A 21,734-nucleotide genomic window follows, 5' to 3' on the forward strand; every position below is an offset into this window, starting at 1 on the left:
ATTTAATATTTTATCTTTGAGCTGAGATAAAAGTTATAGCCCGACAAAAATAATTTCAGTTTACTGAAATCAAAATTAACTTTTGAGTTCATCCTAAAGCTAGTTTACAGAAACATTTTTACTCCCACGAGATCTCGTGAAAAATATTTCCCCACTTTTCCAAGAAATAAATAAACATTGTAGATTTCGATAAACTGCCAGACTTCCATGAATAAGTCAGAGTTGCCTTGTTAATGCCAGTCCTTTTTTCTCTTCTTTTGCCTCGCATTGGTACCAACCAAAAATTATTATTTCGTCAAACGAATAAACATTCACAGAATCATGTTTTATAAAAGTTTTTTCTAATAGAGGCGTTCGCATTGCATTGAAAATTGAAATAAAAATAAAATAACGAGTTAAGAGTGACTCGCAAATTTTAGTATTTACCTCATAGTAACGACGTTGAACGCATTACCTAAGTCTCTAAACACTCTGTTGCCTGGGAAATTATAATAAACTATTATTGTTATGCGCGATATGAAATTTAATGCATGAACATAACCATAAACACAGTAATCAACCCGAAGGTAGATATATCAAGCAATATAATAATTCATTACTTAGCAAACGCAGTGATGATAACCTGAAATAGTTTTCATGAGTGTTTGTTAAGACCGCCTAGAGGTTCCTCTCTGCTCCGATAGAGCTCCGTTTTCCTGATTGGTCGCATGCAGTCTCGGGAAGTATTGCTCGCAGAGATAAACAAGCTTCGCTCGCTCGCACGATTTCCACAGTAGCCTACACGGGTGAAGTGGTGAAAGAAAATATCTTCTACTGTGACCGCGCTTCAGAATTTACTCAACGAAAACTTCTCCAAGCATTCACAATGGAGGCGCTATTACTCTACCTTTGGTGGTTTTTAATTTTATCTGACATCACCTGTAAGTGTTCTTTATTTCCTATTTAATGCGAGATTAATTATTGAATTAGCAAGTACAATAAAAATACGTGATGAAATATAATCCGTCGTTCATCTCAGTTCCGTAATTTACATCGCTCCTGTTAATGCTATTCAGTTCACAATTGATCATACTTTTAATATTCTTCTACAACTAAAACCTTTTATGATTTACTTAGTACGTAAGAGTTCAGTGATCAAGTTTACACAATTATTTGGTTAAAAGAAAGCTAGGGTACGCGAAATTAAAATGCTCACTTGGAAGAGATAGTTTCGTTTCTTTATTCGTGTTACAACTTTGCCTTACTCGAAATAATGTATCGTTTCGTTTTTTTAATATTAAATAGAGGTACATGCGGACATCTAATAGCCGGTCTAGCCTTTGAAGTGATTAAGTGTTGTACACAAACGGGTTTGAATATCTTTCAAGCTGCTGCTTGTAGTAGATATATTTAGAAAGTGATTAGGGGCTAGTTGTCCAGTTCCCATCGATCTTCAGGACCTTAAGACTTCGACTTCGAATCCCGATGGGATGTGAATGTATTGAAGTGGCTATGAATAGCTCGATTTGTATAACAGCTTCCGTCAAATTCTTTCATGCTTCAGGTAATTAGTTGCTTGGTATAGCATATTCTAAATGCTTTCTCGGCGATTTGAATGTTTGCAATGGTCGCGCTATATTACTTCCTTTTAAGAACAGGCCTTCGGTTTTCAGACGATATAAACAGAGTCATGTCATAAATAGAAGCAGGTGATATGCGGTCATTATTTTAATACAATCCCGAGATCGAGTCCATTAGCTAAAACGTAGGTTGGTAAATAATAGATTAACTTGGCGGCTACTGTCAATGCAGCATTGATGCATTACAGTTCCAAAGAACAGATGGGTTGCATTTTTCGTGTTAGTATTATGAGAAGACAGTTCTATATGGTAAATGTTGATGTAAGTGAGAGTAAATAAGAGCAGGTGAAATAATTTTTGAATTTACGCCGAATTTTGGAAGGAAACTTGCCTGGAGGTAAATAGGAGGACATTGCATAAGCAAAAGTGGGATTTAACGAAAGGAAGAATCTGATTTCCGGTAGGCGGAGCAGAGATAAGAAAAGCAGGAGCAAAAAAATAAAGCGCGCTTTAATAGGTATAAATGGGATGTGCGTAATATGGAAACTTTTGATATGTACGAGGGTCATCCGGAAAGTAGTACCCGTTCGTGCCGCATCAAGTGCTGACGACGCGAGTAGCCGCTGGACGAGGTCAGATAGCTTCAGTGGCTTGTCTGCCTTCTCTGAGCCAAGTTGCGTGACGCTAGCATTGCCTGTGTTGTTTCTGTGATTGTTTACAATGTTTAAAAAAATTGAGAACGCCGCCAGTTGTGAAGTGAGGGCAGTGATTAAATTCCTCAATGCAAGAAACGTTCGCCCATGTGATATTCATCGCCAATTAAAGGAGGTGTATGGAGACAATGTAATGGACGAGTCGTCTGTTCGGCGGTGGTGTCGCAACTTCAACATGGGGAGGGGGAACACACACGACGATGAGCGTTCGGAGAGACCGTCTGTCATTACAGACCAACTGGTGAGCTCAGTTGACGAATTCGTGAGGAACGATCGGCGCGTCACAATTGATGACATCTGTGAGCATTTTCCCAATGTTTCTCGAACAATTGTTCATGAAATTGTTAAACACCATCTGCATTATGCAAAAATTTGTGCAAGATGGGTCCCTCGCGTATCTCAATGAGCTGGCGGCGAAGGACTATGCAGCAGGAATACAGAAACTTGTCACACGTTATGACAAATGCCTTAATTTGCTTGGAGATTATGTTGAGAAGTAGTTTAAAGTATCCTCTTTCAAATAAAATTTTTTATGTTTGTTAATATTTACTTTTGTGTCTTTATTTCACGAACGGGTACTACTTTCCGGATGACCCTCGTAGAAACGAAAGATGACGTGAAAAGAATCTGAATACTGAGGAAAGCGAACGAGGAAATCGTATACAGGGTGTGTGGAAAAAGAGGAGGTTTACGAGGGGAAATTTTAATGTGTGATAGAATGTGGATTACAGAAGTTTTGAAAGTCAGAGGAATTTTTTTATTACATACATACATAGTAAAACGCAAGCCACCGCTTGGCTGTGTGGCAGGGGATGATTATATACCATCATACTGACGACACAAATACTTTTACCCCCAAAGTGGTCGGAAAACATTATTCTGATCCCTTATTTATCGTTGGTAATGACATAATTTTATATATCTGTTTAACACATAAGCTGTCTAATTTTATTGACATGATCTCTCTCGCCGTGGTAATATGGAGCGAATAATACATTTTCGATGTAACGATGAAAGGTGTTATATACGAACGACTATTGGGTAAGCGGCGGGAGATAAAAGATCGAAGAGCATAGAGAGAGCGAAGAGAATAGGCAATTTGAAGTCCGTTTCTCAAGTTAATTCACAAGTCCTTGTACAAGCCCTCGTAGTTCACTTATGCAAAGCCTTACAGTAATAACAACTCCGCTCCAGCGTTTAAATGATTTTCACAGTATAAAACGGTTTTGTATTACTGCCACGTAACGTTAACTTGTTGCTTTCTGACGATTTGTGAATTGACTTGTAGTTTAGCGAACTGAGCCTCTGAACGTCTGGAAGGGAGATAAAAGCTATGAGGAGCTGAAAATCGCAAGAGCTCATGAAGAATTTTCAGGGTTGATAGTGGGCAAAATGATTCTAGAGTGCATAAATATTCGCAATAATTTTTCACCTCTTAATTTGCTCTAAGAGTCACCTCACTTGATTGCGTCACCTTTACATAGTAAATTTCCTGACAGTGTATAAGCTTCAAGTATTTTCTGTTTAACCAAGCTTTAGGACGCTTCGGTAGCTTAACTGGCCAAAGCACTCGGCCGGACATTTAGGGATCCGCGTTCGAATACCGGTCAAGGCGAATGATTTTTCACACTGAAATTGTTGCATTTGATGCAAACTTAGCAGATCGCTTCGTTAAAATTTACTGTCACGTCATCTCCCGCAGTTTCTTGGAATTTATAACCACAACTTTAACACAGCCAGGTCATTAATTTATCTATACTTGCATTCATGTTTTAAGAAATAAGATTTGAATTAACTGATTCTACGATTCTCGTAAATTGCCAGCTTTAATGGACATACTGCAATTGTCTAAAGATTCGCGGAAGCAAACAATGTTCTTGTTTCCCCAATTCCCCGAGCAAAGCTTTATCACCAAGACGAAAATTAACTCTATTTCCAATTGATTCTTAATTCCCTCATCTCTTTTCATTGTGATTCCCGGTCAAAATAAGGAATGTCCTTCTTAGAATTGTTATCATTTTAACCCGTGTCACTTGATTCAACTGTTAATAAGTACTTTTAGTTTTCTTTGGTACCCTACGAGTCACCACTAGGGCGTATGGCATGGGGTGGTTATACACCAGACTCCCTTGTCCCAAAACAGTATTTCCCTTCTAGCGCGGTAGGATAAACGTTATGTTATCCTGGTCCCCTCTGATCCCTAGACAACGCTGGTACGACACTTAGCAATTAGAATTAAACTTAAAAAAGTGCGTAGTGATAGATTTTTGGTAAGAGGGTAATTCCATTCCGAACGCCTACTGCATCGGGAACACCGAAATGGAATGTGTAGACTCGATTAAATACTTAGGCGTTACCGTCACTCTAGTGCTACGGTAGATGAGATAATGCCAATAAAATTAGAGAGATTGAGTGTAGAACATATAGATTTAATATGTATGTCGTTTTTCCCACCAATGATTTAGGATAAGAATAAAATAGCGTCTGTCCGACTGCACTAGGAGGGAAAGGTATTTTGGGTCAAGGGTAATCTGATGTGTAATCACCCCCTACCACACATTTTAGCGGTGGCCTTTAGGATGTATATATAGATAGGAAGTTGTATATAATTACACGTATAGGCACGACGCTATCAGGGAGACACTTCTCTACGCTCACAAGAGAAGATGTAGGCAACAATATGGTCAATAACTAAAGCTAGAGTATAGAAGAAATGGTTTATTAAGATTGAATGTACCTCATGATACAAACATGGTACCCTGCAGTCCACCACTGGGGTGTGTGGCAGGGGGTGAATGCAAATAAAACTATTTTTGACTCAAAATACTTTTCTCCCCTGACGCGATCAGAAAACTTATTCTGACCCCTTGTCTTTCGTGGGAATTAAATTTATACAAGAGATTCAACATATAATTTAACTTCCGCTCCATGTGTAATCCCCAATCTAGATCCTCTAACAATTTTGATACGCTACTCAGTTTGTCATAACGTTTCGTAAATCTAGTTCCTCTACGATGCACGCGATCTGATTCGACTATTAATACAACTTCATGAGGCTCCCATATAAAAGAAGCAAATTCTAAATGAGGCCTAACCAGCGTAAGATAACATTTCTCTTTGACCTTTTCATCACATTAACCCAATTCCCTTTTGATGAATCCTAATTTTTGTTATCTTGCCCACATTTTCCCCGTATGTGTTTCACTAAAGATAGGTCGTGAGTGAGGGTAACGGTAATAATTTAATCGGTGTTCCCGATGCAATAGACGTTCCGTAGGAAATTACCATCTTGCAAACAATTCATCACTGCGCACTTTTTAAACTTAATTCTTTATGCCATGTGTCACACCAGCGTTATATAGCCGTTGGGTTGTCTGCTAACACTGCTTTATCCTCAGGATTATGGATATCTCGGTAAACCACACAATCGTCGGAAAATAATAGACAAAAATAAATAAAATCAGAATAAAATGAATATCCGATAACACTTTCCTAGGTGATTTTCCTTGGTTTGAACACCTGAAGTGATTTTTACTGCATTTGAGCCAACTCCATCTATTACTACTCCTTGTACCCGACCATTAAAAAAGTCTTTATTCTAGCCCAGGGTATTTTCATCTAAGCCATAAGCTTCTAGCTCTGTGAATAATTTGCCATGAGGTACTTTTTCGAAAGCGCTTTTAAAATCTAGAAAATACACCTCCACTGGAATATTGTGATCTCTCCCAAACTAAGGATACCATGAACAAAAAGCACTAGTAGTGTCTCGCAGAATTCATCCTATCGAACACCGCATTGGTTTTTCATCAATAACTATTGACTATCAGTGTCTCATTGTCGAACTAACGATAATATGTTCCATTAACTTGTCTCATATGGATTTGAAGGAAATAGATCGGTATCGGGTCCGGAACCTTCTTGCCTCCCTCTTTAAATATAAGTGATACACAAGCCGTTTTCCAGTCACTGGGAGCCACGTGATCTACAAGGGACATCATAATGTGGTTTCTAGATACGGCGTGATTTTCGACGCTAGTTCCTGAAATACACCAGCTGGTATTTCAGCGTGGTCGGAGGATTTTTCAGGAGTGATAATTTTCAGTATACGATCTATTCCATCACATGAAATTTCAAATTTGGGCATCGGAAACGATTTATTAAGCTATCGAATACGTAGTGAAAACGCTTTGAAAGAAAGAATTTAAGAAGCTGGTATTTTCCAAACCGCTCGTCACTCTTTCGCCTTTTACGTTGTTGAGTAAATTAACAGTCGACTTATTTCCCTGAGCCTCTCTGACATAGGACCAAAATGATTTTGGATTCTCGTTTATATGTTCAACTAATCTCTTTCTTTTGAATCCACATGACGCGGCAAGGAATTCCTTCTCCGCATTCGCCCTAGATAAGTTGAGATCATTTGTGATGTCGTTACTTATATTTTTCATTTTGTCGTGACAAAGACTTCGATGTCGTAACGATTTTCTTAAATCCGCGTTGTACCATTTAGATTCCGAGTTATCTTTTATTTACCTACTCGGAATACCTACTAAGAAAGACATTTCAAAGAAGTGATTTCACGTATCCTCAGTATTTCGGTTTTTAATATATTTTATAAAATTTATAAATTAACTCTATAACAAGGACTGTAAGACACAGTAGCCCCCTTTTTGAAGCAAGTAAATTTTTCTTTTGAGCTTCTTATTTCGGGCCCCATTTGGGGAAAGCATAGCATTAGTGCTCTATGGTCGTTAATTTCTTAAATAGTTTCCACATTTAAGAGTTTTTCGGGTTTGTGCGTGTGTAATAAATCAAGAATATGATCACCCCTGGTTGGTGATTTGACAAGTTTTAATATGAAAGAATGTAACAGAAACTCGCAGGTCTTTACGCCATTTTCAAACTATTATGCGAACCAATCGATGGATAGGACAATAGCTACCATGATCTACATTATTTGAACTATTTCAAATGTTCACACGCAAATACAAATTGAGAAAAAAATCAATTTTTGATGTTGCACGCCTGGTTATGAATCACATGACACATTTACCCTTTCTTCCGTTTAATTCTATTGTTTTTCTAATGTGAGAATTACTGTCATGTTTTCACGTGTAGCAGCGTGGAGTAACATTATATTATGGAGTAACATTTTATAATCGCTGATTACAACGCTGTTGCCTCCGTAAATGATCAAATCATTGCGAGAACCTACGATCCAAATACAACCGTGCTACTGAATGGCCACAATTCAGGGTGGATATAGATCAATGATTTTTAGAACACCACCCCTACTATTTCTTACCTACTTTTACAAACTTACTTTCACAAAATTCAATTCGGGAATTGGCTGTATAATTTACTCCCATTACTATTCCCTGTAGTTAGCTTATATTCCGTTTCTGGAAGTCAATGGTTAACAATGCCTCGCAAATTAATTTCAAAATTATATATTTTTTAACTTAAGCACCACACGTTCCATTTGCGAGTGAATTTTAAAACTTCGACCGGTCAAACTGATTTCTATAATCTCTTATATAGTACTTACGTGAACAACTGAATGGATATGAAACGAGTGTCCACGTACTTGACCAGGCGGTTTTCTCTTGAATTCGTGGGTTCCGCTGAAATGTTGATTAATCACTTGAGTCTGTGTTTCTCTTGAAAATTGTCGTCGTTGTGAGCGGTTCACCAAAAGTGACGATTAACAAAAGGTTACGCAACACTTTCCTATTGTCTCTCACAATATGGGTGTTAAACCGGAATATATAAAATATTATTGTTCCATAGACTTCTCTTCAGATATCTAATTGATACTTAATCATTTCTTTCATCACTAAAGGAAATATGAATCACGCTGTAGATAGACTCACAATTCAGAACTCTAAATATCTACCAGTGTATCATAATTCTTCGTGAATTGCTCTTTCTTCTAAAAATATGCATATCCCGAGAACCGATGTGTCAATTACATAAGTCACTAAACGTGTGAATCTAGGGAATCCATTCCATTAAACGTTTTCACATATTAATGAGTAAGACATCCGAGCGAAACAGACGGAAATGCCAATGTAATTAATAGTACGATAGAAGAATATAAGAAACTAAAGTTGAGGGCTTAGCAGTCAGAACTTTTTTATAGCACAAAGATTACTCCGGACAATAAGCGCAGTTTCCTGAAAAAGTGGAATGTCCTTCCGAAACAATACTAAAAGAACGAAAACATTTTATTCTTTCTCTCACGAGAAATGGTGATTGCAACTTGGGGCTTCCGCTACCGTCCTTAGAAGAGATAAGCGTTGTCAGTGTGCTCCCACATGTGGCATTCAGCTGGCGACAGCACTTGTCATCCATTCTGGAGTTCTGCTTCAAGTTTGAAATGATTAAATTATCTCCATAACGACCAAGGTTTCGTCGGTTTCATATGAATTACTCAGGTCACGAAGAACAAGCATTTTGTTGTTGTTCTACGGACACCTCTGATCATACACCAGGAGACTCGAACCCGCGATCTAGTATAGGTAGCAGGCGAGCACACGCCTGACTAACCCGTCCGGAATATTATGTTTCAACATGATTTGACATAAATATTAAGATCATAACCGCCGTCATATTTACAGCACTTTCATTATAGCTATCCATGAGTAAGACTCTCGTCAAGCTGAATTTTCAGCAATTTGTTCCGCTATATCTATCGGGAACTCTATCAGCGATGTAATTTTTTGTCATTATTGTCTTCTCTTACACGGGGGAGTGAGGGAAAAAGGATGTAAAAGTCAGGATTGTTCAAGGCTATACTAATCACGCCTTACAAGAATTGCTTCTCCACAAGATCCTCATATTTATGCAACTTTAATTAATATGATTCTGCCACACTAAAAAATCAAACGGCATTAGATTATTTGATGGGTTAGAATTCCGCATTGGGGTGATGGTTTGCTATCATTATCGTTATTTCACCGTTTAAGGCAGGTTTTGGATAGACGCAGACCAAACACCGCTACATTTCTTAACTCTATCTTAAATAACAACATCTGACCCTCCAAACTTCATTTCACTGTTCTTTCATTCCGCATACTCCTTACTCTCTTCATTCCGTCCGTCATGCCTATACTTTTCCTACCCTTTCATCGCCTTGCCAAACTTTCACCCCTCTTACTGCAGATTTCAACATCCCATCACCAATAAAACTGCTTTGCCCACTTTTCCTGTCTCCTACAGATTTTTTCAAACAATCCCTTCACCATCACCACACCTAGTACTACATAGTATTTGTAGGTTTTTATGTTCTGAAATGATTTGAAATCACTAGTAATTCACCAAATTAATCATAAATCACCACAATAAGTCTACTTCTTAGAATTACTTAAGCTGCTGAAAAGCCCTTTGCTATGTTTTTCTTTTTTTCTGGCACAGACTACATGATCCCCAAGTCGAGGCAGTAATAGCAATTTTTTTCAAACTATGCAATGGAGGGATTTTGAAGTGTGATTACTTCTAATGTCTATTTATAAATCAAATTTCAAAACTTATTCACCACAAATCGCCACGAAAATACTCGTTTAATTATATTTGCCGCTACCGAATCATTTCTTCATAACGTCGAAAAATATGTTCCCTTTCCAAGAACTGAAAACCCTACACCTCTAGCCCCACTTGTTCCACTTGCGTACGTAAGCTCAAATAACAAACTGATCACATATAAGAACCTCCTCTTTCTTATTTCCCGAAGATATAGTCTCACTAGATCACAGCTATCACTTCCCAATTAAACCAATGAAAGAAACTATGCATAAGCCCAAATGTTTTTACTTTCGGAGAGAAGCTTCTACTTAATCGAAAACTATTTTCACGTTACAGTACGTCAAATAAGGCTAAGAGTGCATGGTTTACGGTTTAATTCTGATTCATTCCCAAACACTTGAAACTTCCGTAGCAATGATGAGTGGAGTTTCACAACATGCTATAAACATGATGTTGTTTTATGAATTAGCTTCTAGATAAGTCGTTCATCAGTTATATTATGATTTTTTTTAACTTTTAGCATTGTAAAATTAATCTTTAATTTAAAACATTCCACTTTTACTTGTGAATTCATGTATGGTTTTGTTTCCACAGCACTGATCATTATCGTGGTGGCGATATTACTGCAGAAGAAGAAACCGCAGGTTGCACTGGGAATCTTTAGGATATCCTTTGCTTTGAGCTTGGTAGCCACTGTTGCGGAGATCTTGACCTTCAACTATATATCAATGATTCAGGACACTGATGAAGCCCTGCTCTGTTCTGTTTTCGGCATGAAGATAAATCCCAACTTAAGCTACAACACGGCCGAGCATCGTTTGACAGCTAAAGCAAACCGTACGTATAATTTATGAGAAGAATTACATTGGTTAATCAAATTGATAATTAGTTTAAGGAACGAGAAAAATCAGTATTCCGCAAAACATGGTCACTGTTTTTCCCCTCAATAATGAGTAGTGTTTATCATTATTATGTCATCAAATCATTTTCAAGCTTTATCCCAAAAGTTAATCTAAATGACACTTTGAACGATAAGACCATGTAGGGTCAAATGCAAGAACGACCTTTCACTGGAGGACGAGTCATCACTTGGTCAAGTGGAACTAAGCTTTCCACACGAATGCAAATCCAAGTAACTGATATTAGTAACAACTCCAGACACTCCATTGACTTACCTACCTTCGAGAATGCCCCATAACGCACTTATCCACAAGAAACAGATGAAAAATAATTTCATTCAGCTATAAAATTTACGACTTTTCCGGAGTTAACACGCGAAATACTACCGGAAAAATTGAACAAGGGTGTCCATTTGGCTACAAATTTTAATGAACCATAAAAATGGGAGTAAAGTTCAATTTCAGTCACGCCAAAATACTTAAATCAATGGGTATTCGAGAAATTTAATGCGTATTTTAAAAATATCTTTGCTAACAAGGCCTACGCAACAAAACTCATCCATTAAGCATGTGTTTGAACCAAGGGGATCGAGATGCTGCGGTGGCTAACGTCCCAGCTTTCTATTCAGAGGGCCAAGGTTGGAATCCCGGCGAGCAGATATATTTCAGTGGTATCCCGATCCCTACCTGAGGTGCTTTGTGGAGGGCACTTTGAGTGAGTACGCCGTCCGTCGGATGGGACGTTAAGCTGCGGACCCCTTGGCACCTTTCGTAAAGAGTAGGCTAATGCCGACGCCGGGTTTCTCTCCACCCTTCATCCTTTCCTGTCCATCCCTAATGGTGCAAATGACTTCAGCTGTCGGTCGCCTCCCCTAAATACTACTACGACTTCATATTTGAACCAGCAAAACATTAAATCAATATTCGACAAGTTTGCCGTGTGTTCATGGAATAGCATGAACTTTATTTTATCACGTAGACTCATTATTTTACAAAATTTTAGCAGTGCATTTTATAATTATAGCTTTCCATCAAACCTCTTCCATGAGCAATTTTTTCACAAATATCATGTGAAAATAACTCAAGAAATTAGGAGCACTCTTGTGCTTTACACAGTTTACAATATGTGTGCAATACATTCCCTAAGTAGGACACTACATCATGCTAGTTTAATGTTCAATAAAATACCGAATGAATTTCAACTGCTGTACTTGGATTAAAGGTAGTCGTAAAGAGTCAAGTAAGAAGAACCATTTCACTTAAGTGAACCCTTTGTAGGTCTTTAAACAGCAGTCGATACATATCATACAGATCTTCGGTGGCTGCTACATGAGTTCCACCCGTCCTTAGGGCACGCCACTGTTTTATTTTTAAACGCTACGATGTGTATGAAACCATCCCTTCTACGTATCTTGTCCACAAGCGTGTTCAGATGCCACTCTTATCAATTACACATCACTCTTTACAATCCGTTTATAACAAGAGAATAGAAGAAATTCGCACGTATTATCATTCTCCTGCAAAATGCTCAACATTTCTACCATAATGGCTCTAATAAGAGGTGGTCTGTTGACATTTTCACTATCTCAATCGACACAATTACATAATCGACAGCCTTAAAATTTTATGGCACCATGTCGAGTTTTATTCCTTCAGCCCTCTCGTTCTTCCTCGTTTCAGTAATTGTGTCCCAAGCACGCACGTCTCTTCTTTCATCTCTTATTATACCTAGAGACAAGATTGATTTCCGAATAGGCGTGATAAGTATGCATTCAAATTGCCTGACGAAAGGGTTAAATATCAACCAATTTTGAAAACATCTTGGGGGAATTGTGTAGGCATAAATGGGCAAATCTTGCGCATAGGGCACATCTGGTCCGGAATAATTGACTTCTCAGCTCACCCTAGGAACAGACAAACTTGCAAGTCACACCACTGCCGGAATATTTCATCCTAGAGTCACAAGAAAAATGTATGAATAGCTTGCCCGATGAAAAAAATCACGCCAGGGCACGTATTTACATCGGTTGTTTCTTCCTCTGGTAACCTCCATGATTCATAAAAATTACATTAAACCACATCCAAAAGTAAAGTTCGATTCCCACGATCTAACCAATTCCTACGGCTAAACTTAGTACTTACGAGATAAAATGTAAAGAGTAAAAAGCGGATCATGAAATATTTAAATGGCAAACTTTGAAGTGATTGTTTTGGCAAGGTTGACATCTTGAAAAGAATAAGAAAATTGAATCCTCGAGTTTGAGTGGAGCGAGAGGGGAGGCCAAGTGTTTTTTTCCGCATGCAACAACGTGGCAACTGAGTGGAGAGCGAGTGGAGTTTGAGCGAAATCACCATCCGAGTGTCGTACTCGTACATGGATTCACGTTCCGACGATCTGTCTTTGCATTTGTCCCTTTAGCCTTGAGGCGCAATAACCGTCGTCAGGTTTGAGAGTCCATACTAAGTCTATTCAAGAACATAATCGGATGATAAAATACGGTTATTATCATTATATTACATAAAATGTGACTGTACCTTCCCTGTGGAAATAATTTCCCATGAATTCAGTCTATCTCGCTCATAAAAACCACATAATAACAAAATTGGCAGACGAAAGTGCGTCAATGCCTTCATATTCCACCATATATAACTTGTAAACGTTTAGTTATAGCATGTTCCCCATATTTTAATAAGTAACTTCGATCGATGGATTGCAATGGTATGTATTAAATGCATTTTTACTATTCTTTAAATCAATATATCAAAGAAGATTGCGATGCCAAATAGCATGCTCAACAGTTTCTTTTTTCTTTCATTTCAGCTACTTCTGCATTGTGGATGGTATTCACTGACAATTTACCGCAGATTAAAATCATAATGAAATGGGTAGCTATTTTGCTCTGTCTATCCGCTGTGATTTCTTTCGCTATCGTCCTCAAAATCATCACAAAACGTGAAAGGAGTCAATGTCACAGTATCAAGAAATGTAACATCGAGTTGGGGACCAGCATGATTAACAAATCACAGCTTTCCGGTTACCAAAAGATGGAGCCGCAGATTTCGTTCATCAGCAAGGATGGATCAGATTCTGGAACGAGTGAGTAACAGCAACAGCGTACATTTAAAATGTGGAGGGTAGAGCACAATGTTAAATCTTAATTTTTTTATCGGTATCCGGCCGAGTGTTTTAGCCAGTTAAGCTACAAACTCGTTCCCTTTCCGGTCAAGGCGAATGATTTTTACCCTTTGAAACCACTGCACAGAAATGCTCATTAGCGGATGACTCCGCTAAAGTTACTGTCGCGGTATCCCCCACACTTCTTTGAATTAATTTGTAATGTATTCAATGGTATACGCGTACTACAAACCGACGGTTTGATTTTATTACCTCGCATGATACACGACTCAATCCCCATGGCACCCCAAGTGCACCAGCCGGTGTCCTCCCAGGTGCACCAGCCTGACACTTCCGAGTTGCCATAATTGTTCAAGTAACTCAATATTCCAGTTTAACGAGAAAAATAAAAGAGCGCTTCACGTCTATCTTTCGTGTCGCTTGCAAAAAGAAGATAACAGGGAAGGCTAAGAGGCTTTGAGAAAGCCACGTAACACCTGAGTTTACTAGCGTCACCGAGAAAATTATTATGGATCAACATTACATTAGCAAATTAGAACACCAGGATGAAATAAGAAAATTAGATAAAATGAATTCTGGTCATTGCGAAGTGGTGGAATTTTCTCACGTTGAATGAAAATCACCTGGTAATTTTTCGAACTTATATATTTTTATATTTGACCTGTTTCAACGTTTCCACATGATAATAAAAAGTAAAAGGTGCAATTTAGTTAAACGGTACTCTTCATAATGATATTAATAATTCTAACCCACACAAGTATTATACTAAATGTGGAAAATTACCACGTGTTTTTAAATCAACGAGATCCATAAAAACCATCACTGACAGGTTCAAGTACTCATTTTACCCTCCCACGGTACACAGTCATTACATTAGCAAACAGAAACACCCCTAAATTCTGAAATCGAAACGTTTAATTTGAAGCTTTGCCTCCAACTTGCTCATTTAGCATGATGTAGACAGACTTGCATTTATCTGCATGTGCGTTTGTGTAATATTGGAAATATATACATAGTTTTACAAAATGAAGATAGGTGATAATACACGCCTCGGCCATCTTGAGGTTTAGTTGTAATTTAAATGTATTCATATTCATTTAAAGTTGAATATTTATGAATAAATGGCTGTTACCATAATATCTACAACCACAATACGCACTTGCGCGTTGTGTCGATAGATCAGTATATATTCATACCTACGTATTAATTCATTTTTATTTATAAGTGCATGTAATTGCAAAACCAGTTGTTTCTAGATCTCCCGCTCTAGTAAAGTATTCACTTCGGTAAGAGGGCGATGCCACCGTGAAAGAACAGTTCTCTCATCCAATTTTTTTTAATGCTTCTTATCATCGCTACTGGTACTCCCTGGAAAGAAAGACGAAACGGTCGCTATCAGTCGATGGATTTTTGCCTAAATTTAATCAGTTCTTCTACTCTTAAAATAGATGTTGAATTTTAAATTTCGTGCAGCTCTAGTTAACAGTTTTTAAGTCATCATGCCGAAACAAAACCTATCAAATACCGTTATCATTCGGGAAATACTCAAATGCGTCAATGGGACCTCATAATATACGTACTTATATTTCCGCTAAAAGCCAAAAAATCGATTTATTTCATGAAAATTACATTTTATCCGACATCAGAAGAGTAATAAGGATTCGACATATTAAATTAAATTTTATTGAAAAGACTTTAAAATGCATATCTATTCGCTCTATTAAATAAATCTCAAAACCTAAACGTCTACTATTTGATTAAATTTCATGTAAGCATTGAAACTTATCGGGAGGGCATATCGCTTGCCATGTTGGAAATAAGAATGAGTAATTGCAGAACCGATGGAAAATTACTGGTTGACAGTGATTGAACACAAAATAAATTCTCAGTACGGTATTTGGAAAAAAAACACCAAGACCCTGGCTACATGATTTTTCCCCGTAATTTATTTATTGTGAAACATACGTAGGCGCCATAATAAAAGGAAATCCGCTGTCACTCATAGGCTACTGCCACTTCACTATCGTTCGTGAGGTGGAGAAATGAACACATCTTGTAACTGATTACTCAAAATTAGTCTAGTGTATACTCACCATCAGCCACATACCCTAGCAGTGGCTTGAAGGGTACTAAAAAATACAAAATACATTTACAAATTACTTTTTATTCCGCAGAACCTTCCGTGTCCAGCCAAAAACTTTCGATCTGTGGCATTTGGCCCGCCTTTGCATCTATGTTCGTGTATGTTGTGGCTCTCGTCGGATTCCTCTTCCTGAGTTACCACTTCGACGTGAGAGAGGATGGCCTGCTGAGAAAATGTGTAACACTCGACATTCCACTCGCAGTAACGCCAAGCGAGGGAGTTACAGGTGAGCAGATAAGAAAAAAGAGCCCACGTTGCCAACATTCGGGTGTGATTCGGAACACCATACATCATTTGCTGAATATGCAGCATTAGTGCTGTGGATTGAAAACGTCGTAGATACAGAAATTAACTTTATCACTTCCACTTAGTTTATCATAAATATTTTTTTGATACAAAAATAAATGACCGGGAGCTACAAGAGTGGATGAAGTTTTCTAAATATATAACATTTTTTGTCCCATTTTTATAAAACGCTAACACTTCTCGTCTGTGAATTCGGCAAATTAAAATAAATGAGCACCTAAAATATTGGTTTTGGACTATAGTAGGGATAAAAAACAACTCTTGCTTTTCACTTTAAATGAGAGTTTACCTTTATTTTAAAGAGACAAAAAAACCGGGACTTAAGACAATACTGTTCGCTCGCTGACCTGGGGAGGGAGGGGAGCCCATTAAAGTCAGCTAAATCAATAAGATTAAATATTTATCTTACTGTAATAAATTTTAGCAAAAACAGTCTGAGGGAATTTAATGTGTTCCACCTCAGGCATTGATAGTAAAGGATTGGGATCCTAGAAAGTGGAAGCAGAGCATGGGCCTCTTTTACCACTCGCTCTGCGCTTATGTGGAGATTTCTTTGGATGGAAATATCATAACTTATGTGATTGAACTTTGCGCAGTGGTATTTCGTGAGAAATGAAGTTATTGCTAGTTGAAAACTCATACCATTACGGTTATTGCTAGTTGAAAACTCATACCATTACTCCGCTAATTCGGCGTAAAATGTCGGATTTAGCAGTTTTTGGTCGTTTCCACGGAAGTCATTATACATTCCATGGGGAAATGTCATTAAAACGTTGTCAACAGAAGCCGACAAATATCTCTTGTGCTACGATTAACGACTTGTGAATCCATTACAATTATTTAACATTCATCCGTATTGAAAGATTGCTCTTGAAAGGGGTTTATCGGTTAGAATTAGCAACTTGACAAAAATTATTTCTTTTTAATGGTTGATGACCTTCGATACCATAACTTGATACACATTTTCGAGGCTATACAATGCATCCAATAAATTACCGATGAGAAAAATGTTGAAAAGTATTAAACTTTCTTTGTGCTGGAAACGAGGAGCGTTTTCAGGTAAAAGTGGCTATTATACCTACCAGGGCCAGAGGTTTGCCAAGGGGAACTTCTCCTTCCCCTAAGTTACTTCCCTTACAGGTAATTTCTCCTTAAATAAACTAGTATATCTAGGCATCCAGAGGAAGGAAATGTAATGTTAGGGTAGGAGAGAGGGTTGTTTCCATTGGTAATGGCGTATTTGAAATTTCTGGAGCATACCCGTCACGTTTATTCGTTTTTCGTAGTAATTTTCATTGACCAGCGGTTTATTTAGCTGGATTTGTACTTTCTAGGATTCCAATCCTTTACTATTAATGCCTAAGGTAGAATACATTAAATTCCCTCAGACTATTTACGCCGAAATTTAGTATAATACGATATATATTTAATCTTTTGCATGTAATAAAGAAAGAATAACGAATCGCAATTATTTAATCAACTGTTCTCTGACAATATGAGGTTCTGAAGGGTGTAAATGTTCTAGCCATGATATGTATGGTTTTAAATTTGTATATGCCTTCTGATCGAAAGTGTATAACTTTATTCAAAATTTGTGAAAGACTATCATATTTCTTAGGTTTTTTTTCCTCTTGTCTCCGGTAGTATCCTTTCTAAACGACATTATTTTTATTAACTTCCCAGATGGCCTAGAACTTGACCAAGAGATCTTCCCCATCATTTCACGCGAAGAGTGGATGATGAAGCCTCTTGGGGATGCTAAGCCGCTGAAACTCCCTGTGAAACAAGTGACTATGGTTTCTACATCATCAGGATCCTGCTCCTCCCAGGAAGACTGCATTGCGGAGATTCGTCGTTTGCAAGAATACGACTTGGGACCAGAAGACGGTTTATGGGATACATCCTTCAACTTTTTGGTTGCACGGGACGGCAGAATTTACGAGGGTAGAGGATGGAACACAACAGCAAGGATCGCCGACTTGGATGACGACAGTAGTATTTTTGTCCTCTTTACTGGAGTGAGCCTTCAACCGCTATCGCCAACACAACTAAGCGCTTTCATTACCCTCATTAATGAAGGGGTACAGTTAGGAAATATTGCCGAAGGGTATGATCTTGCAGTGAACCTTGAAAATTAGACGTATTTCTTAGTCCAATTATATGACAGGAGCATTCAGTTCAGATGAGAGGCCATTTCATCTTGTTGCCCTTCTGTTCTGAAGTTCCGTTTGAAAATAATTCGACGGCTGCAGAAAAACTACGGGGGTAGGTTTAACTACACCCTCTGATATCCGTCGTTCATTTCAAATCAAGTTCCATCGCTGTACTTTATGAGACTGATAATGTTTTAGCTATAAAAGAATTCATAAAAAGGATATTTTAAATGTGATTTTGTATTATCCATGCTATTAATAAATATTTGAAAAAAATGAAATTTTTTCTAATGAACCTCCTATGAAACATATTTTCAGGACTAGTTTCGTAAGAGAAAATATCATCATGCAATCTTTATGCGCCAACAAGACGAGGTTCCCTATTAGGCACAGCAACAGAAGAGAAAATTTTCACCCCTATATCCTCGGTTTTTACCGGCGAAAAGATTAGGAATACCTCTTAAAATAATGGTGTTTTTTTTTCTCCGTCAGTGTTTCTCTCCTTGCGTTTTCTTAACGAAGTGAGCGGGGTAAAAATAAGATTGAATCCGTAAGCAGAAAATCCCTCTTCGTGAATGATAGATAATGACACACTTTCTCACTATTGTCTACCCTGTTGATGTGATGCCAGGATTGGAATATTTTATATGCGTTGCAAGTGAAACTGCACCAGTGATACATTTGCAACAAGTTAAATCCAGGCTCGTGAAGCCACAGGCTTCCATCCCAAAATTCATAGCAAGTAATTGAATGACGGTCTGCGTTCTTTCAGAGCGGTGTTTTCACGAATCTGGCGGTTTATATCCACATTTAAATTGATTCCAGAACCACTGTTTTCGGATGCTAATATAGAAATCTAGTACCAAGGTCGCTCGACGATTTCCACAATTACCCAAAAATATCGCTACGTCGAGCGCGCCTCTCTGTCGGCTGTTCCACGTGGGTGTCGTGAGAGTATGGATGAGGTTATTGATCTTTGCACGACATGTCGACGCGGACTTTTTCATTCTTCTGGATCTACAAAGGCTACATATTATCTTCATAATCTAACATAGATTTATTTCAGATATTGCAAAAATGATTCAAAATCCTTCAAAGCACATCCATTGAGCATCAACACATTTTCCACGGCGGCTTTTCCACGACTTGACGGTTCTTTGGTAAGCGGATTCCGGAAGATCCTTGAGGGTACGGGTGCAAGCTTCTTTGACGGCACTTAGAGATATTTAATAACCTGCAAGCCACCGCTAAGGTGCATCGCAGGGGGTGAATACACACCAGACTAATTTTTACCCCTACCGCGGTCGGGCAATGTTATTCTGATGCCTTATTGTTCGTGGGAAAAATGACATCTTAAATCTAATTGTCCTACACTCAATTTCCCTATTTTTATCAACACGATCCCTCCTACCGTAGTACGATGGTGGTAATAATACATTTCCAACAACACTGCTAAAGAGACATCCTTCCAATTTATGCAAGATTTAATCTGTTAAATTTAACTTTCGCTCCGCGAATGATTCCCAGCCTAGCTCCTCTAATACTTTGGGCACGCTACTAAGTTTATCATAACAATGTTTTACAAATCTGGCTCCTCTACGCTGCACGCGATCCAATTCGGCAATCAATCCAACTTCGTGAGGATCCCATACGAAGCATATTCTCAATGAAGCCTCACCAGCCAAAGATTACATTTCTCTTTGACCTTTTCATCATATTTACCCTTAGCACTCTTGGGGATCGAGATGTTGCGGTGGCTATCGTACTGGCTTCCCACCCAGGGGGACCCAGCGGTGTTGAATATTTTTCAGTGGCATCTCGATCCCTACTTGAGGTGCTTTGTGGAGGGCACCTTGATTGAGTACGCCGTCCGTTGGATGGGACGTTAAGCTGCGGACCCCTTGGCGCCTTTCGTAAAGAGTAGGCAAAAGCCGACGCCGGGTTTCTCTCCACCCTTCATCCTTTCCCGTCCATCCCTAGCGGCGCAAATGACCTCAGTTGTCGGTCGAATTCCCTAAATACTACTACTACTACTACCTCAGTACTCTTCTAATTAATCCTAATTGTTTGTTAGCTTGTCCACATATTCCCCGCATGTGTTTCACCCATGAGAGGTCGTGAGTGAGGGTAAGTGATCATAAGTGAACTCATTTCTTTTAGAGTCCCTTAAAGGGCCCACCAAAGGATGAACGACACCTAATTATAGTCTTAGAGGAAAGAAAAGGACGAGGCATGAAGTGAAGGGCGGTAACTCATATGCAGACAACTTATTCATGGCTACGGAGAAGCTATAAATGTAAATTCAAAAACGAAAAACAAATGATATTTCTCGGAGATGATATCGAAAATCCCGGAGAAATGTAGTATTTGGCGAAATATTTGTGGAATTGTTTGATGTCCATGTTAAGTGAGTTTGTAATTTTCCACACACTAAGTCTGCGGAAAATTACAAACTCATTTAATACGGAGATGATGTTATATTCTTTTCTTGCACAGTGTTATGTCACTCATGTGTGTCCCCAGGTGGTTAAGGAAGCTCGTTTAAACGTTTATTGCACACGATTCGGAAAAACTTGTTTAAAATATTTGACTTTTTCACACTGTCCGTAATGAGTTCGCCGATTTATCCCTTCATCTACTGTTTCACGTTTACCCTATATTTCTCTTAAGTAAGACTAGAATAATTTGGATTTACCTCAAAATATTCACATGCTACTTCAGTTTGGAGAGTGTGTATGACTTAGCGCATGATACTTTTTGTTTTACCACGATATTCTTTTAGTTTCTGTTTGGATGCATTCATTTAAACGATGCCACTGCTTTTTAAACACTCTTTAATGTATGACTGCAGCCTTCTTTGCTTTCTTAACGCCGCTCTGGCTTCTCCGTTGAAACATCTATGTTCTTTTGTCGCATTTAAGTTTGAAAAGAACGTACAAGGTGTGTCCGAAAGCTATCCGACCTGTGTTCACATCTCCGCAATGGTAATATTCTTCGTCATCCGGGCCGTGGCATCCTTCGAAGTAGTCCCCAATTGATTGAACCACGCGCTCCCAGCGGTGCTTCCACATCTTAAAGCAGTCCTCGAACGCAGATTAGGGGATGCCTTCAACTCGCGCGTCGCATTGCTCGAATCGCCTCGAGGTCGTTGAACCGCTTTCCTTTGAGCGCCATTTTCAATTTTAGGAGCATCCAAGAGTCGCATGGAGCTATGTCGGGACACTATGGAGGCTGGCGAAGCTGTACAATCTTGTTTTTCGCCAAAAATTGAAGAAGCCAGGCACCGCGCTTGACCAGAGACGCG

General features: G+C 38.5%; 1 protein-coding gene and 1 pseudogene across 2 annotated transcripts; both read left to right on the top strand.

The window, feature by feature from the left end:
* Positions 1-738: 738 nt before the first annotated feature.
* Positions 739-18,694, top strand: LOC139691189 (peptidoglycan-recognition protein LC-like). 2 transcript variants are annotated; one of them, XM_071588915.1, is made up of 5 exons: positions 739-920; positions 10,388-10,630; positions 13,514-13,789; positions 16,003-16,197; positions 17,961-18,694. In XM_071588915.1, the coding sequence occupies exons 1-5, from the start codon at positions 866-868 to the stop codon at positions 18,413-18,415; spliced, it is 1,224 nt and encodes a 407-aa protein (XP_071445016.1). In that variant the 5' UTR covers positions 739-865; the 3' UTR covers positions 18,416-18,694. The 2 variants fall into 2 exon arrangements, with proteins under 2 accessions (XP_071445016.1, XP_071445017.1); XM_071588916.1 differs by lacking the exon at positions 739-920 and adding an exon at positions 10,017-10,128.
* LOC139691214 (U4 spliceosomal RNA) lies at positions 16,862-17,014 on the top strand (annotated as a pseudogene).
* Positions 18,695-21,734: the final 3,040 nt, after the last annotated feature.

This window comes from Hetaerina americana, unplaced genomic scaffold (assembly GCF_022747635.1).
Source record: "Hetaerina americana unplaced genomic scaffold, ioHetAmer1.1.p SCAF_30, whole genome shotgun sequence".
NCBI lineage: Eukaryota > Metazoa > Arthropoda > Insecta > Odonata > Calopterygidae > Hetaerina > Hetaerina americana.

What these genes read in the sequence shown, in the direction of transcription:
- LOC139691189 (XM_071588915.1), top strand. Translation starts at nt 866, where the DNA reads ATGGAGGCGCTATTACTCTACCTTTGGTGGTTTTTAATTTTATCTGAC. An exon ending in TTTGACAGCTAAAGCAAACC is followed by an intron (nt 10,631 to 13,513) that starts GTACGTATAATT and finishes CTTTCATTTCAG; the next exon opens with CTACTTCTGCATTGTGGATG. An exon ending in GCCAAGCGAGGGAGTTACAG is followed by an intron (nt 16,198 to 17,960) that starts GTGAGCAGATAA and finishes TTAACTTCCCAG; the next exon opens with ATGGCCTAGAACTTGACCAA.